This window comes from Pempheris klunzingeri, chromosome 20 (assembly GCF_042242105.1).
Source record: "Pempheris klunzingeri isolate RE-2024b chromosome 20, fPemKlu1.hap1, whole genome shotgun sequence".
NCBI lineage: Eukaryota > Metazoa > Chordata > Actinopteri > Acropomatiformes > Pempheridae > Pempheris > Pempheris klunzingeri.
Window position 1 is genome coordinate 21061733 of NC_092031.1, and position 18951 is coordinate 21080683.

The 18951-nt window shown below is 42.1% G+C and overlaps 1 protein-coding gene across 1 annotated transcript; it reads right to left on the reverse strand.

Moving 5' to 3' along the window:
* Positions 1-11842: 11842 nt before the first annotated feature.
* On the reverse strand, positions 11843-16995 carry hhex (hematopoietically expressed homeobox). Its single transcript, XM_070851947.1, has 4 exons — positions 16414-16995; positions 13665-13843; positions 12539-12589; positions 11843-12443 (listed from the first exon to the last, which is right to left on the reverse strand). Exons 1-4 carry the CDS (start codon positions 16793-16795, stop codon positions 12183-12185), a joined length of 873 nt encoding a protein of 290 aa, XP_070708048.1. The 5' UTR covers positions 16796-16995; the 3' UTR covers positions 11843-12182.
* Between the last annotated feature and the right edge of the window lie 1956 nt (positions 16996-18951).

Sequence of the window (18951 nt, forward strand, 5' to 3'; positions counted from 1 at the left end):
ACCACAAAAGTGGTCTAGTTAGGCGTATAGTCACCGTTAATTGCACAAGTGGACAAATCACATACCCATAATACAAACCACGAAGCAGGACAGTGGGGCAGCATGGTGGTGCTGTGGTTAGCACGGTTGCCTCACAGCAAGAAGATCCCGGGTTCAAATCCCGGTTTGACCTCGGGGTCTTTCTGTGTGGAGTTTGGATGTTCTCCCCATGCTAGCGTGGGTTCTCTTCGGGTACTCCGGCTTCCTCCCACAATCCAAAGACATGCACATTAGGTTAATTGGTAATTGGCGACCAGTCCAGGGTGTACCCCGCCTCTCGCCAGCTGGGATAGGCTCCAGGTATAGAAAATGAGATGAGATGAGATGAGAGACAAAGCAGGACAATAAGATCAGTGGGTTGGTATGGGTGGAGGGCTGCCGGTGGCGCCAACATCAACAACATAGAAACACGACGAAACAAAGCCGAAGCTACGCTAGCATATCGTTAATATTAAACACAAACACATTAGCGGCAGACACCCCTTATCCTAAAGCGGAGAAACTATGTGAAGGTGCAGTGATAAGACAACAAAAGAAAACTAAACCTTTGCCCAGTCCCAACCCCAACGAGTGTCCCTACAAAATGTGCTTCTAACAAAAGTGATGTCGTCTTCTGAGGAGGACGGACCGACCCAGGAGGTGAGACTCATGATATGTGGAAACCTCACAGGCTTCACTCTTTACTTCTACTACGCAAATTACTGTGCAATGTATGACTGTTTGAGCACCCAGAGTAAAACACCCATTTCAATTAAGCAACTCCATAACTTGTAGCCCTAAGCCCTAAACTGCCTGAAGAGAGCAGTATAGACACAAGGCTCAAAAGACATTGCCTTATACTTTACGTGTGAGCAGACGGCTGGATTTAAATGTTAAATCTACTTTTCAGCCCACTTGTTACCAATTTTCTTCTTTTTCCTTTCAGGTCTTGAGTTTCTCTCCACCTCCTTCCCTTTTCCTTCACTCACTTTGATGCACTCCAAGACAAAGTGGGACTGGGAGGAATTGATAAAACACCACATCCTGTTACTCTCATTGTCACAGATAACACTTTCCATGGACCACAGGAATGCAGCAGGGTCCAGGGAGACCTTGTTTTCTGACATGAAATGACTAGACTCACCTCACATACACAACTGGCTGGTCTACACCTAAACCTATAATGAACATAAGCTTTACAAGATATTTATTGAACTTTTTTTTATTACGACAGGCGTGTTTGTAGCAGTAAACTGGACCTGTACAGGCTGCATACTGTAACCGCTTCAATAAAGTTGTCAAAAAAGCTTCCAGTCAAGATTACGGCAATGATAACTATAAATAGACAGATACATGGGAATTTATTCTGCAGATGTCGTTCAAAACGAGACCAAACTTTTCTACGGAGGTCAGTTTTAGATGCTTTTAGCCTAGCCGAATATCTTTTGCTCTTTGATTTCTTACTGAAGCTGTTAATGACTTGGTTATTAGGCTGATTGGTCCAGTATTTATTGAGATTAGCTGTGGAAAGACAGATACACACGCACACACACACATACATTATGTTATAGTGCAGTGGTGTTTCAATTCATCCCCCTACTGCTAGTATGCTAATGTTAGTTTTCTCTTTCTCCAGCCAACATCTTCCTTCATGCTGGACATTGCCCGGCACCCCCACCGGCATTCCTTCATCTAACATTGTCTTTTCCTGTCTCTGTGGCCATCGCTGTTTTTGCAGTCCTTCAGGGGAAATCAAATTAACGCTGCATTGTTCTAGCCAGTCACATTATAGCTGGAAACATCAGCTCAGTAATAGTTTCCTGAAACCAGCCATCAATAAGCAAAGGCCAGTGGTGATACATGTGTGTGTGACAGAGTGTGTGTGTGGACTTGTTCAGCTCAATGTTTTGTCTCTTCCCATGACTTCCCCACCCTGTCTCCTGCTTTTCTTTCACTGCAGCTATGATTACACACCAGTAAACTATTTGTGGTTATTGGGCTCCCATTAATTGGTACTGCAAACTGCCTGCCACCGTGGTCCTGCTTGACTCCTACTGTTTCTATTATCATTATTTGTCATACTATTTAGTATTAGACGTGTTGGTATTATATTTGCTTGTTGTTATTATTGTTGCTCCTGTGCTGTTCCTGTCCCGACTACATGTTTTTTCTTTTCTAAACTCAGTTTCCCAGAGTCCTTTACTTTGACACATATGTGCTAAACGCATCCCTGTACCCAGCTTTACAGCCACCATTGGTCAAGATGTGACACTTCTCCACTGGAACGAGGGAGCGGCCAGATTCCTCCAGCCTGCATGGTCATTTGCCACAATCAAGGTGGACTTTACAGTTCACCTCGATTTTACAAGCCCCATTAATCAGTTTAATTATTAATTATCTTTGATGATTATTGATTATTTCTGATAGCAGTTCTCTGTTGTCAGGGGCATTTATTGGTGCCCCAGAGGACACAACACTGCCCACCTCTGAGCTGGGTTCTTTCTGAGGTTTCTTCCTGTTGTCGCCTGGTGTTTACTCATATGGGCATTCCAGAATCCTTCCTTTTGAATTCTTGACTTGTTGGGTCTCTCTTAATTTAATCTAAAGTTTTGTCTTGACCTGCTCTGTATGAAAAGTGTCTTTAGATAACAGTTGTTATGAACTGACTCTATTAAATTAAAGAGTGACTGACTGACCAAACTCAAGACATCAAGTTCTCTTGAGCTATGAAAGAGCAGTTTTCCGGACCTTTAACGAAAGCAGTTAAATGGACATGTCAGATTAGGTTAGAGGTCAAATAAATGTCATGAGAAAGAATAGCATTTTTAAACATTATTTCTCGTTGGGATTATCACGATATCATCGAATCCAAGCGCACAAGCCACCCAACACATTGCTGTGGACTGAGACAGTTTTACAAGGCGGTCTGATGTTTACACAGGAAGTAAAAATCTGTTCCATAGGATGGGAACAACAGTGCAAGCATGTCATAAAGCAACCAGCAGCAGATCGATGAAAGCTCATAGCTTATCGTTTAGGTATGTTTGGGATGAGGAGAGCTGCTATTCAACACTGTGAAATTAAATACAAACTGTGTTGATCAAACCTCTACACATACGTCCAGAAACACAGGGGGGTGTAAGTGAATACAGATAAAGTATTTTGGTAAGAACTGATAATGCACTTCAAGCGGATTTATAACTAAATATATAACCCCAATTCCAAAAAAGGTGGGACGCTGTGTAAAATGTAAATAAAAACAGGAGGCAATGATTTGCAGATCTCATAAAGCCATATTTTATTCACAGGGCCATGTTTACCACTTTTGGGAGCGTAATGTTGCCCCATTCTTGTCTGATGCAGGATTCTAGCTGCTCAACAGTCCTCTTCTTTGCTGGATTTTTTGTTTTATCATGCACCAAATCTTTTTTAATGATGAAAGGTCAGTTCAGAAAGTTCAGCACCCGGACTCTTCTACCGCTAAGCTGTTGTGATGGATGCAGTATGTGGTTTAACATGGTCTTGCTGAAACATACAGGGCCTTCCCTGAAAGAGACGTTGTCTGGATGCTGTTCTAAAACCTCTAGACATTTTTCAGCATTGATCGTGCCTATCCGGACATGGAAGCTGCCATAGGGCAACCCCATATCTTCAGGCTTACCAAGCAGGATTTTGAACTGGTCCCTCTCCTCTTTAGTCCATGGTTTCCAAAAATAATTTCAAATTTTCATTCATATGACCACAAAACAATTTTCCATTTTGCCTCAATCCATTTTAAATGAGCTTTGGCCCAGAGTGACCCAGTCATGTCACCAACCTGTTGCCAGTTAACCGAATTAGTTCCCCAGATGTTTTTTTTATTAGTACCATTTACTTTTCCAGCATTTTGTTGCCCCTGTCCCAACTTTACCATCAAATTCAAAGTGAGCTAATATTTTTCATGAATGATAAAATGTCTCACTTTCAACATCAATATGTTGTCTATGTTCTATTGTGAATAAAATGTGTATGAGATTTGCAAATCATTGCATTCCGTTTTTATTTACATTTTCGTCCTAACTTTCTTGGAATAGTGCTCCTCACCCACCTGTTCAAATTCTTAGACATCTTTTTGAACTGAGTTGTAGTGTTTGGATGTTGTTTTTGCCCGTTACACCATAACTGTGTATTTGTGTGGTTAAATAAATATCAAATTCATGGTTGAAATATCCAGACCATTCTCATTCCCTGGTTGTCAAATGCTGCTTTTTTGTTTGATACTAATGAACAAGGCCAACTTTGAGCCAACACCCGGAGATTAGCGTCTCTATGAGAAGTGTCATATGTCTGCTGCAATATTAGACGGTCTATACAGACGCTAAAGAGGGCCTAGTGCTTTGCTAGCAGACGCTAAAGGGGCATGACAAACTATCAGCATTTGACAACCTGGGAATGAGAGTTCCTGTGAGGAAGGGAACTGGACTTGGACGGTAAGGATGTACGATGTGCATGTGTATTTAGTGTGTGGGTGTCACATTACACCCTCCTGGTAATCAAGTGTTGTCGACCCAGTCCAGACTACATGTGTATTAAGGGTGGTGAGCAGGGTTGTAGAAGTCCAGGGTCCATGACATAGTAAGCTTAAATACTATGTGACTTTCAGGTCATTTTTGTGGTTTAGACTTTTAATTTGAAGATCTCTGCATTCAAAGAGACACAATATTCTAAAGAAACAAGTATGAAAGTAAATGCAAGTATGAGCATGTCTTTTATTTTATTGTTTAGTGAAGCTGAAAACTGAAAACTAAATGTATTATTTGTTTGTTTGCTTGTTTATTGCCCCCATATCATCTACACTGTGATTCACAAGTCATTGTTTTTTTAAAAATATATTTGGTAATTACTGAACATACTAAGATTAAGACTAAGAATTTCATGAAATAAGTTAGATGAAGAGATAATTAATATTAATAATCAAGATAATTCCTTTTCATTGGCAGCTTTTTACACCACTAAAAGCTTTTGGGGAGCTGTCAAGACTGAAAGTCAGAGATAGTCAATACACAGTATGTCAACAGTGACGGGTTATTTTTTGTAAATGAATAGAAAAAAATAGAAAAATATTAATGAAAATCATTTGATTAAAAAGCCCGGCTTTTATAATCTTATCACAATGGAAGATTCAACACATTTCTATTTTCCAGCAGCCACTCACCCTACCTCAGGAGATATCCTTTTATATTGTTCCAAAAATGTCACTTGTGCCCTAATAGCACTTTAATTCAGGCGGATGTTTGCACCATTTGGCCATAACTATTTATTATCAGTGTGTGTGTTCTGCCTGGGTAGCTTGTTTGAGCAGCTAATCGTTCAGATGGACTCTATCTAAATTGGATGGTGAGGCAGAAAATCCTGTACTCTTTTGACTAGCATGTGAATACTTTTAAAACCTCCCTATCTTCCATTTGGATATGGCCTAATTGAAAAGCAAATAGTACACTTGAGTGCACCCCTGAATCGGTGAGTGATATCTCCTTAGCTGCCGGAGGAATGAATCTCTCCTGCCAGACCCCTCGTCCCCTCTCCTGCTCTCCAATGCTTCAAATGGCCTCCCTCGTGCATTATCTATTGGATTATTGTTTTGGGGATTAATGTCTTGATGTGGGTCCTTTTCACACACACAGTAAGTGGTTTCTGGGACAACTCCCGGCCGTGCTGTTGACTCACCAGATGGGACACTGAACAAAGACAAACTGATAGCTCAATGTTCAAGGTAAATGTGGGGAGAATTTTACAGAATGAGAAATTGAGTCAACGCAAAGTGATGAGCAGAAACGAACGATTTCTTGTTGTTAAAGTCCAACATTCTGTCATAACATGAAGGTTAAAAGGAGTTCAGTTTTCTTTTTTTTTTGATTGATCACAATAATTCTGCTATCTGTTGACATAGCCAATCGGCACCGCAGTTTATTGAAAGCAGTTTTTTAGGGATGATTCCCAAATGTAGTCTATTATTTGACATCACTTTTTGCAGTGTTTTTACAGATTAGGTTTGAGCAGGCCAAATGTACATTCCTCTAGTGAGGGGTTCTCTTTCAAGCAGCTTTTGAAGATTATTGTGATCTACCTACTGTTTCTGTAAAGAATGTCGTCTATCTGACCGCTTACAGTAAAGGGATTTAACCTTGAACGCTTCATTGTTTTGTTTTTTATCTCCAGGTAAGAAAACAGCTACAACTTTTATTTTCTATTCATTGAGTATGGTGATATCATATCCAGAAACACCTCTGAAGCACACCTCCTTCCTTTAAATGCACTTTACAGTATCGTCTGTAGATCTGTCTTGAGGTGTCCTCACCTCATTGGTTCATGTATGATTAACTCCAGCAGGCATTTTCACTAGATACTCTTTTCTAACCATCCTTTACTTAAAAACATCTTTTAGTTCCGTTCGTCATGCTCCGAGAAAGAAAGAGAAACAAAGACCAGGAGAGAAAGTTTCCCTGGTAACACCTCTGGGTTTGACTGATCCCTGAAACAGTCATCACTGTCCCGTAAGATTCTTATGCACTTTGTCTTCTACTTCGGTAAACTACCTTAGACTCAGAACAGTCTGGCTCAGCTGTCAGTTAATGCTAATACTATAAATGCATATGGTTAATAAACAGTAAATATGATTAAATACAAGACTCTACCTCAGTAACCAGCCATGTCATTGTCCCTAAATAAATGGGCTATTTGTACTGCACAGTGTGAAGAAGTGAGTGGAATGTAGGATGATTGTACAGGATTGTAAGCCTGCATCCTTTTGCTGACACACACAGGCTGACTCCCGTCACCATGCGTGAGCTGCTTCATCATTAAGTCTCAGTTGGTGGTGTTGTCTTCTGGCTTTCTTAGCTACTACCTCAAAAATCACAACTTTATCATCTAATTACTTAAAACAGGTTTTTCATCATCACTTCTGGTTAACTCAGTATCACAAGAGAACAAATGATACTCACATTTAGTCTTTCAAAGCCAGCGACCGCTCATTTCAGTGGTCAGCATCGTCTACATGCCTCTGCTTTATCCGTGGTGCCTTGCGAGGCTGGTGGGCCCTTGACTTGCAGCAGTAGTGTTTACTATCTTTGGAGTGTGTATATGGTGTGCATTTGTAAAAAGGTTCGTCACTGGCAGCTGCAATGCTGACATGCTCATTCCTGTTTTGTTCGGAGTACACACTGGTTTCACTTCTTTGTTTTGAGCAAGGGTCTCGTCTGTGCCTCACTTGAAAGTCTGTCCACTCAGCTTGGACTGTTACGCTGAGGACAACACGGCTCTGTCTCATCATGTTTTATGCCCTGTTCAATACGCAGTATTCATGTCTGTTAAAATGGTCACTGTGTCAGGTAAGGAGAGTATAGAGTCAAAAAGTCTTACCATGACTTGGCCGTGAGGTGCGAATACACAGTGGTCCCCAACAAGTGGCAACATCTGGGGCTGGAAAATGAAGTGAATAATGGAAGTACAAAAAAACTGCAGTTCCTTCACTGGTAACTTGAGGCTGGCAAGTTAAAAATGCCCAAGTTCATAGCAGAAATATACAACTGACTGTTGGTCAGGGACAGACTCCACTGACAGTGTTTTGATAAGAATTTCCCATTGAATCTAATTCAGCGACATTATAAAATGTTTTAATCAGTCAGTCAGTATTTACTTGTGCAGCACTGTCCACAAAATTGAAATCAAATAAAGCCCATATTTCACATCCATCTAGCACCCACATAGACTGCTGTTGTCTCCCACCACAAGAGAGCTGCACACGATGCAAAGTACAAAGTAGCTAGATATCTGATATGTACAAAACATTTACATGTTTTTTTTTTTATTATTAAAGAACATTTAAGAACTTTGAGCAGCACTGTATGTCAATGCATACATAGTCATGTAAAATACACATTTAGACACATGCATATACACAAGCACGGAGTCTGTGTCATTGGTTTTACCCTGAATCGGTCTTGTATTGTGCATTTGCTTGTTTGATTGTTTGAACCTGAATTTAAAAGCCCAACCCTGTGAAAGCAACAAATGCATACAGAAATAAAGAGACAGTACCGGGCAGATGAGCATACTGTCCTGATGTCGGGCTAATGGCAGAGGAAGCTCTTTCCCTCACGGTACACCCAGAAACGTACATTTGTCATCATTACAAGTCTTCAGAAAGCTGTTTGGTCCTGCCACCCACATGAGCCACTGTTTGTTCTCTTTCAGCACAAATCATCACACAGCCAATTTAACTCCTAGTTCCTCTGCACTGAGAGGTCTAGACATGACTAAATGGTCCCAGGCTGCTTTAATAATTCTGTTAGCTACAGTGTTATCCTGTGACGTGTGTGTGTGTGTGTGTGTGTGTGTGTGTGTATTTGCATTTCATCATGTTGTGGGGAAATCTGTCTGTTCACACAGTCACATTAGGGGTGCTCGTACCCACAAGGTCAACTTTAGTTTCAGACTTGGGTTAGTTGAAGATGAAATTGTTCCTGTTATGTTCTCTGTTGGTTCTCTGTCAGAGGCCTGCAGGAGGTCAGTGGTTGATTCACCTTTAAAAGCAGAATGATGAACAGGTACTGGTGGTGAAACCGCTCCGTGCCCGGGAGAGGATCAAATCCAGGTGAAGATCCCTTCGGTTTGTGTTGAAACTGAAATTCAAATTTTGTCTGAATCCATTCAGTTCATTGCTTGAATCATGTGACCACACTTTTATCAATCAGCGCAAGACAGAATTTGGTCAAAGCTCAGCTGAAGGCCTGGAGAGATTTCTCTAGTCACTTCAGAAAATAGAACCTGAGAGACATCTCTCACTGGTGCAAAATGTTTCACTCGCTTCTGTTATTCTACTTGAATTTGCAGTGGCGAATCAGTGTGAGACAGAGATCCACAACAGTGTTGTCAACATTAATACATAATGTTCAAACATTATTACAACAACTCATAAAGATAAACAAAGAAATGAAATGATGAACATGTAATAAAAGGGGTATGGGAGCTAGTGTGTATATGACATTTTGTTCAGGACTTTTTAGTATATGTTGTGTGTTTTGTACATACATAAAAAATATGTGCAGATTTTCTGTGTAAGGATCTGTGATACTTTAGATAAACTAATTGATTTTAAAAAGGTCATGTGTAACAAGCTAGGGCTTCGGCCTTTTCAGTCAAAATTGCTTTCTGTTGATTTGTCGGTTTCAAATGACTTATGATTAATTGTTTCTATTTATTGTTTCAAAAATGACTGAAACAGATACAAACTCAATGAGAAATGAATGATTATGTTGAACCTACCTTAGCACAGCTTAGCATATTCAGAATTTGTCAACACATTATAACTACACTATGCTTTTACAGTTTTTAATTGATAAAAGTAATACGATACTGGAATGCTGGAATAACCACCATGCCTATCTGTTTCTCATCTGTGCTTTAATAAATATATTTGCCATTCTGACATTTTTGCTTCTCAGTGCCTGAATTTCTGTTTCCTCTTCTCCCCCTCCCCCCTTTGTCTCTCTCCCTCGCTGTGTCTCTGCGGCTGCTGGCGACACTAGTATCGATGTATGTGTTTTGTCTCATTAATTTATCAGCTCAATGGAGGAGGGAGGCCACAGTGGGGGTGGAGGGGGGGTAATGGCTTCCATTTGGCCAAGGTCAACAGTCAACACATTCCTCAGTCGTTCAAATATAAGCGCACATTAACTTGTGTGCACCAATACGGCACACACACTTAGTATGTGTCGCTATCTTTGTGGGGACGTCCCATAGACACAGTGTATACTGTAAGTGAAAAGCACAGAGCTGCCCCTGACCCTGACCCTCACTCTAACCCCAGCAACCACCGAGCGAATAGTTTGGCACTTTTAGTTTAGTCAATAGCATCAACATAGTTCAGCATACGTACTGATGACATGTTCGGCCTCAGACGGCCTGTGGTTTTAGAATGCTCTTTTTTTTAATGATAGTCAGTCAACTTCAACTTGTCAGCTAGAAAAAAAAGCATCTGGTTTCCTTTACGTCACGTGTTGTCAAAACTGAGAAGATGTAACCCAAAAATTCTCATCTTTGTGGACAAAAACGGAGGTATAAGTTTGTGGGTCCAGTGGTGTGTGTGTGTGTGTGTGTGTGTGTGTGTGTGTGTGTGTGAATTGACTAGATCAGACAGGCACTTTGGAATCAACCAGCTATCTGCAGAACATTCCACCTATCAACCGTGTGTGCTATTCCTCCAAATGTTGACTTTACCCTGCACAATTTGTGAACCATTACTCAATACAGAAGCCGAGATCAATGTTCATACTGTTGGTTTTGGAATAGTCTTTTATGTGTGAGGCTGTTGAACCTCAGTAATTTAACTCAAACAAGGTTATGGGAGCATCAGCTTGAATCCATAAAATACCCTCAAACGACCGTGTGTGAGATATTTCCAAAGCGGCCTCACATTGTCCGTCCCAACAGCTAATCATTTGTGATATTAAAAAGAACTCTGAACATATTATAGGCCTATCAAACAGTTCTCTATCTTCCTGCTGTCCCGGCTCTGCTGATGGCTCACTCAATCATTAACCTAATCTACTTACTGAAAACTCCCACTCACAATGTTTGCATGACGGATCAATGCTAAGCTATTTGAAGTTGAATGTGGTGATGGGACAAGCATTGACATGGACTAAAATGTTTGCTTATCTGTGGCTGCCTTTGATTCCTCTGGAAATGCAAAAGCAGTGACACAAGCACAATGAAGCGCGGTTGTTGGCTCTGCTACCGTGAATGGACGTCCGTGTGTCCAGCGTCTAGCCTCCTAAGTAGTTTTACCCACTATAGTTAAACCAGTCTCATCCCGAAGGCGACTTCCACAGTTCTGCAAAGCAGTTTGGGGTTCAGCATCTCTCCACAGAGCACACATCGAATGGCTCTTGTTATCTCTATATACACAGACTTTGTTTGTCATGTGAGCAGGGTGAAACTGAGAATGAGGTTCATTTTTTTTTTTTTTTTTTTTGCTCTTCTATCTACGATTGATTTCTTTTGACCTGATGATAATGAAAAAAACTTAAGTTGTGCTTTAGGAAGGGAATCTTCTTCTGTCGCAGATTTTATTTGCTAAGGTTGGGAGAAAAGGCAGGACATTTTATTAAAGGCCGAGCTGTGAAATAACATGTCCTTTAGTGGTGAAATCAAATGTGATGAAACGTTTGACTGTACTTTTTGGTGTCTTGTAAACCCGCGAGGGCTCTTTGTGTGCATGACACGAAAAATAAAAGAAAATCAGTCAATATACATTAGGCGAGGTGGGACAGAGTGGGACAGAGCCGGAGCCTTCAGGCTGCACAGCTTCCTGTCCTAACTCCACCAATGAAATGCTATTTAAGTTATAAATTTGAATGGCAAACCTACTAATCCACCGAGGAGAGCAATTGGAAATAAATGAAAGTGGAAATGTCCAAATGAAATGTCCACTGGTGTGGATGATGTAATGCAAGCCAGACTGAACCACATCATATTAAATGGTTGAAATTAGCTACAACATGACCAGCTTTACACGTGACTGCACATTAATGTATCAGTAATATTAATCCATCATTTGTTACATAATAATATCGATTTAAAAAAAAAAATACAATTGTATTTTATCTAAGAAAAAAGAGGAACATTTTTTTAATTTCTTTGACCTGCCAGTAAAAGCTAATCACTCCTTCTTTTTATTATAGAATATATTTACTGTAAATTCAGTGATTTCCCTTTTGTTCCTGTGCAATTTTAAGAAATTCAAAACAAATCTGAGCTAAATCCGAAAGTGACAAATGTATTCATACCACAAAAATAGTTTATTAGATATTTCCCAACAGAACAGAATTTTTGCTACACTGATTATTTGATGGAATACCACATCATTTTAAGGCAGCTACCCATTTACCTAAGAGCGTTCATCATCATCATCATCATCATCATCATCATCCAGGACATACAGACTTTCTAGAAGGCTACAGTTCATTTACAGTGACGGTCAGCACAGACACAGCAGAGCACGGTGCTTTAAAGGAGACATGGTGTTCCTTTTCTCTTCTCCCCTAAAGATCACATCAGGCCGCGGCCTGTGGTTCTGGCTGAAGAGTCAGAGGAGTCCAGAGAAGCTAATCATCCAGCTCCTAGTGTCCGCAACTAGGCTCCGGCGTGAACTCGTCGTCGTCCTCTATGTCGAGCTCCTGGTCGGAGTCATCCGACACGTCCGAGTGGAGCTCTGTGTGGGGGGGCTGCTGAGGGGACGCGGAGCGCACGCAGCGGCCCGCCGGCTCCAGCTCGGAGGCCGGGCCGGTGTGTCTGCGCTCCGGGCTCTGGGTCCCGGGGGGCTCGGCCTCGTCTGTTTTACTGCCGTCCTCCACCTCCCGCTTCCCTCCCGGAGGATTTTCCTGACACGAACGACGACAGACAGTTTTATGAACGAAGAGGCTTTTACGCGTCACAAGCTTGGACCATGTGTGAGGAAGGGAACGGAGCCTCTCACCTGTTTTAGTCTGCGCCACTTCGCTCGGCGGTTCTGAAACCAGGTTTTGACCTGGAAGAAAAAAGAGGAGCAATAAATGAATCACTGGCCTCCTGAGTGTGTCTTCAGCTGTCACAAACAAGAGAAGCAGAACAGGGAACACCACAGATGTTTAATCCCATATTTCATTCAAGTAAAAGTAAAGTAAATACTCAGTATTCATTTTTTCCTTCAGTAAAAATACAAGTAAAATAATAAAAAATAATACACACACAGGCTGTTATCTATTTAGGATTATTGATGCATTCATGTAGTTTTCCAGCTCATTTTAATTCAATTATTCAAATCGAATTCAAATCAATGTAATCAGAATCAGAATCAGAATCAGAATCAGAATTCCTTTAATAATCCCCAGGGGGAAATTGCTTTTTGTTACACACAGCTCCAAAAGAATAAGAATAAGAATACACTTCAAACACAAAGTAAAATATAAATATATAAAAGTATGAATAAAAAAAAAAAACACTTTTTTTTGTGTTTTTTTATTTTCCATTTGATGCTGCTCCACTTCTACTACACCACGTCTTAATAGTGTGGCCTGCTATTTACTCCACTAAATTAGTTACACAGCATAAGGTAATAATTACTTTGCAGACTCAGATTATCAATACAAAATATACAACAAGGAATACATTGTTAAATGCATCATTACAAATTAAGATACCAGAGAGTATATGAAGTAGTTCAAATCAGCTCCACTCTTTCAAGCTGCGAAATTAAAATAATATATATTATTATTACATATATTATTCTAAAAATAATAAGTACATTCTGAATAATAAATAATATTAGTTATATTCTTTTACTTCAGTAAGATATTGATTGCAGGACTTTAACTTGTAACAGTGATTTTTTACACTGTGGTATTGCAGTAAAAACATTTTTCTCTTGTCCAAACTCTAAATATTAATTCCACGAAACAAAACTAAATCTCTGAAAAAAAAAAAGTCCACGTCTCATTTAATTATAGAGGTGGAATTAAAGGCCCTCAGACCACAGGACGCACATCAGTAAAGACAGAGGTGGTCCTTTGACTGATAGAATATACATTCTTAGAAATAGAATAATATGATACACTCCTGCTCACCTGTCTCTCGCTCAGCTGCAGCATCTTTGCCAGTCGCTTCCTCTCCGGAGGTGAGAGGTATTTCTGCGTCTCAAACTTCTTCTCCAGCTCGATGGTCTGGTCGTTAGAGAACCGGACCTGCCCGCCTTTTCTCTTGTGTAAGGGCCGCTGGATGAAGGGAGTCCACAGCAGAGGTTTCCCTTCAGGGCAGGAAGAGGAGAGGACTGGGGTTAGTGAGGCTCATGTTTATAAAATAAAATAATAATAATAATAATTCATTATCATCATTATTATTATTATTATCATTCTAGTTGCATAATATCTGGTGAGTGTGATGAGTGATTAAATAACTGCACGGTGCTGTTTAAGCGGCTCCAGTCCACCGGCCGTGCTTGGATGATGGAGCAGCCCTGGACTGTTTCTCTCGTTTAGTTTCCTCTCTGGAACAAACAATAGCAGCGGCCTGCTGCAGGCTGCTGTCTTTTAAGGAAGGTCGTGACAGAGTGAAAAGTATGGCCAAATATCCGCTTCATGTGCTTCCTGCTTTGTGGTGTGATTATAGGCGATTGCATCAACCTACAGACGCTCACGTCCTCTGCGCTCACCCGCACATTATTCATCGGTTGTGGTCGAATCTGTTAGAGACCTTCTTCTCATTGCTGCTGGTTTCAAACCCCCCCCCCCCTCTCTCACCGCACTCCACCCCCAAAGGAAGTCTGTTGATCCATCCCATGAGACACACACCGATGTCACCAAAGATAAGGCTTCAGGAGAATAAAGCTCGGCTTGCTGATTTGTTACCTGGATGAATAAAGTTTCTGCTGGACAAAATCAGAAAGAAAAAAAAAACCAAAGCTACACTTTCCATTACTCCACTTATCTTTTCTTCTTTTTTCTTTTCCAGTCATATATAAACATATATATTTTCTTATCATTAAGGCCATTTAAGGAGGTGGAACAGCCTATCCAAGCTTTAAGGGAATAAACTAATTCTAATAATTGATTCTATATTCTAATCTTTAAAATAATCCGCGTGTGTTTTCAGGACACTTGTCCTCGCCATATAAACGGGGCAAATGATTCTTTTGGAGGGTAAAACTGAAATAAATATTTTTTTTTTACACCTTTTTATTGCGGTATTATTAGTAATTTTTTTTTTGGTGGGGGGGGGGGGCTCTCTATACTGCACCGCTTTAGCCCCCTTCCTAACTGAGCCCGGCTCCTCCAGGCTTCGTGTGCTGTCTCTGTTTGCTTCATTCTCTTCTCGCCGCCGACCAGAAAGAAAGTCAGCCACATCCTCGCTGGTCCGGGCAGAGGAAGTGCAACAATATGTGAAAAACGGATCCCGGGCTATCAGAGGCCGAGTGTTTCCTGAATATGTCTGTATTGAGGATGTCGATAAAATAATCAGCAGCGTGCAGCGAGCTCCCGAGGAAGCGGCTGGCCGGGCTGAGCCAGGAAAACATTTAACAGCTTCTGAAACCAGATTTACTCCTATCGACAGGCTCACGGCTTCCGCGACGGGCGGAAAAGGGCCGGCTTGTTAAGCGCAACACGCTCCGTTTGGCACACTATACTTAGGAGGACCGGCAGCCTGCCTGCCTGCCTTTACCAGTAATGAGTCAATTAAAGTTAAAGTTAAAGATTAAAGTTAATAAACCTGAGCTACATACTGAAGGTGCTGTAAGAAACACTTCACCGTCTGTGTCTCCTAAGAACTTTCACCATAAGGTGTATTTGATTTGAACATTTCAGGATGATGACTAGAAATTAAAATGAGGTTATTATTATTGTTATTATTGTTGTTATTATTATTGTTCTGAGGTTGAATGTGTTATTTAAGGTTATGGTCTGGATCTGGATGAGATGGGTCTGACTAAACCGAAAGAAGTGAATATCTGCAGGTATTATTTATATTCTTTTTTTTTGTGTGTGCCTTGTATGGGGGGTGTGGAGGGGGGAGGGGGGGGGGGGCATTTGGTGCTCACAATTATGTGAAAGCACACACACACACACAGAGGGAGAGAGAGAGAGAGAGAGAGAGAGAGAGCAGTGAAATAACAAGTGATTTAGAGTCCAGCAATGTTTTAGTCATCGGCTGACTTGCTCCTCTGATGTTGCAGAACAATGGGAATCAGGAAAAAGAGTCAAGGTTGCCACCCCCCCCTACCCCCCCAGAGACCCTGTAGCCCCCACCACCACTACAGCAGACTAACTGGACTGAACGTATAAGCTTGTTGCTATTGTGGCCCCAAACATGTCTGTCATAATAACAGAGCCTGTCTGTCCCCTGTCCTTTACCCTGCAGTCTGCTGCAGACTGTCTTCACTGCACTTCGATATGCATGTATGACCAAGCGTGATACTTATGCAAAAATAGTTTCGTTGGCACTGAAACGGAGCTTGTGAAGACAGAGAAGTGTTCATGGTTCAGGGTTAAAAAAAAACAAAAAACAAGTGCAACTGCTGCCTTATCATCCGAGCAAGTTTGGCTGCTTTTGTTCTGAAATGTATTTATTGGATTTCCCAAATCACATATGGGAATCCCCTGGTGTATAATGAGACATGATAAGAAAATGTGACATGTAAAATATCAAATGTCAAAAGATTTCTCATGTGCCACATCAGACCCACGGTGTCACCAGGTCAGACAGTTTGCCACAGGAGGAAACAAAAGGGCTGTAGGTTGTTCAGTATTCACTATAAACAAGAACGAACACGTACACTCAGGGACACCATCCAACACTCTCACTCACACTAACCCAACTCACCGAGGGGGTCGTGCCTCAGCAGCGAATGCGCGTACTCCCCCATGGAGCGGTGGTGCTGGTGGTGGAAGGGGTAGATGGAGCCCGTGATGGTCCCGGCGGTGGCGTAGGTGGCGGTGAGCGCCGCGGCGGCGTGGTGAGAGAGCGCCGGGTGGATCGGAGTGGGCTCGTAAATTGGCGTCCGGTAGGGCGAGATGAGGCTGGTGAAGGACGAATTGGCCGACGGGAGGGTCGGCGCGGGGATGACCGGAGTGGAGCAGGAGGACGAAGAAGAGGGAGAGGAGGCGGCGCTGGTGGTGGCGGATCTCCCCAGTATGTCCTCGATGTAGAAGGGAGTCGGGTGAGCGGGCTGGATGGGGGTCGGCGCGTAAAGCGGGACGCTCATGGTGCCTTGTGCCGCAGCTGCGCGCTGGAGGTGAATGAAGCGATCCCTTCTGTCTCTCCTTACAGCCTTCCTCTTTATCGACCGTGTCTCAAAAAGAACTTCTTCACATACTACCGAACATCTACTGTAACTTTCAGGGCAAAACTTGATCCACTGACCACTGGAGAGAGTGTGGAGGAGACCGTTACAGAGCGCTGGTGTCCATCAGGCTGCGGTAGTGGACTGGCTGGTACTTGATCCAACTGTTGCGGCTGTTATCTCGCTGCAGGCGGAGGAGGGAGGAGATAAATAGACGGCCAACTTCCTGCAGGTGGCCAGCGGCCATTTCTGATTGGCTCACTCACAGCTCCAAATGGAGCTGACACAGTGATCAGACGACAAGAGAGAGGAGATAATCGTATTTCAGCAGAATCAGTTCACTCCAGCCAATCATCTGGTGAGCAGCAAACCGAAATAATAGAGTGTCTGACAGTAGGAGTGGGTTTGAAATGCCGCTTTCAAAAAGAATTATGAACGTGCCATAGTTACATGACCCACTTGTGATGAATCAATTAGATTTGATCCTGACTCCTGCGAGCTTTGATTTCGTTGTTTGTGGCTGATTTAAAGTGGATCTGGGGCCAAACAGCTGGTCATATTTCAGCAAGGGTTGCACGTCATTTAAATGAGCCCTGGTGTGGTGGGGGCACTTTGGCAGCAACACTAGTGATGCTACTGAAACTGTGATTCAGTCAGAAGTCAGTGGCACAATGTAAAGAACTCCGTTACAAGTAAAAGTTTTGCTTTTGGAATCTAACTTAAGTAAAAGTGCACAGGTCCTGAAGATGTGTGAGAGCTCTCTTTCACTTTGGGGGATTCAGTGCGGGTGCATTAGTATTATTGTGCAGGAACTAGACTTGTTAAGCATATCGGCTACTGTCAGAGTGTTATGTTGTTGGATTATTATTATTATCAGTAGTATTGATGCATTAATGTGCATCTTTCTCCCTGGTGCTTTAATTCTGAAATCCCGTTGTTTGGAACTATTTTGTTCAGGCTGGATCTGAAGAGAGGCTGCAGACTCCTATTCTTCTCAGGTAAATTGCAGAACGCTGCGGCACAACATGTATTACAGAAAAACTGTTTGCTTGCAGCAGAGTTGTGCTGCTGAAATTGCTTTGCTGATTATAATGTAGAGCACATGCAACTGTATGAGGAAATGATCAGAAATAGAGAAAAGTATCAGCAGATGCTCAATATTAAAAATAACACTGATAAAAAAAAAGGGGGCCATTAGGCTGCAGGTCACACCGTTGCTATGGACGACGTGGATGCGGTGCGGCCCTGGTGTCAGGCCGTGCCAAGCGTGCGTTAAATGGGCCTTTGACTAATCAAACAGCTTTTGAGTGTTATCTTTTTACAATGCAAGTTAACTGCAATCCACATCCCTAACGGTGCAGCTGGATGGCGAGTGATTAACTCATCATCTGAATGTTTGGAGTTTTCCTGTGAAATCCATCCAATCTGAGGTTGATGCATCGCGATAAGGACAATAAACCCAATCTCTTTAATGGCTCACTATGCGCAGTTTTATCCCCTCACACGCGTTTCCGCAAAGTGTTAAACAATAACGCGGAGCTTCCCCGTTTCACACTTTGACCACGGACACAGAAGCTGTCTCCAGCCGCACGTGCTGTGGGCGTCTTGATTTTTTTTTTTATGACCCCCCAGGTGACTTCGCTGATGACTCCGCCACAGGTCACGCTCCGGGATGCACGGAGCCTGTTCCCTCTGGCTGGCTGATAATCTAACGCACTGACAGAAACCAGTCGTTCGATTTTGAGATGCGTCTTTAAACTAACTGCCAACTTTCCTTCTAACGGCTGCAATTTAGATAAAGCGGACTCGGAGAGCAAACAGGGATATGACTGGCCTTGAAGACATGAAAGAAATGACCAAACGGCTAATATTTGGACTGAGACAATCATTGCAGCTCATTGATCTGGCCAGCTCCCCGTGGCGTCAAACTGCTGTCCAAAAAACGATTGATAACTCCTGGGCAGAGGCTCTACGGCTCCTCCAGCTGGCGCCATATATGGTGCCATTACCAACTCCAAAGACTCAGCTTTTACTGCCCAGATTAAACATACACACGACGTATGATTAGGAAACCCAGC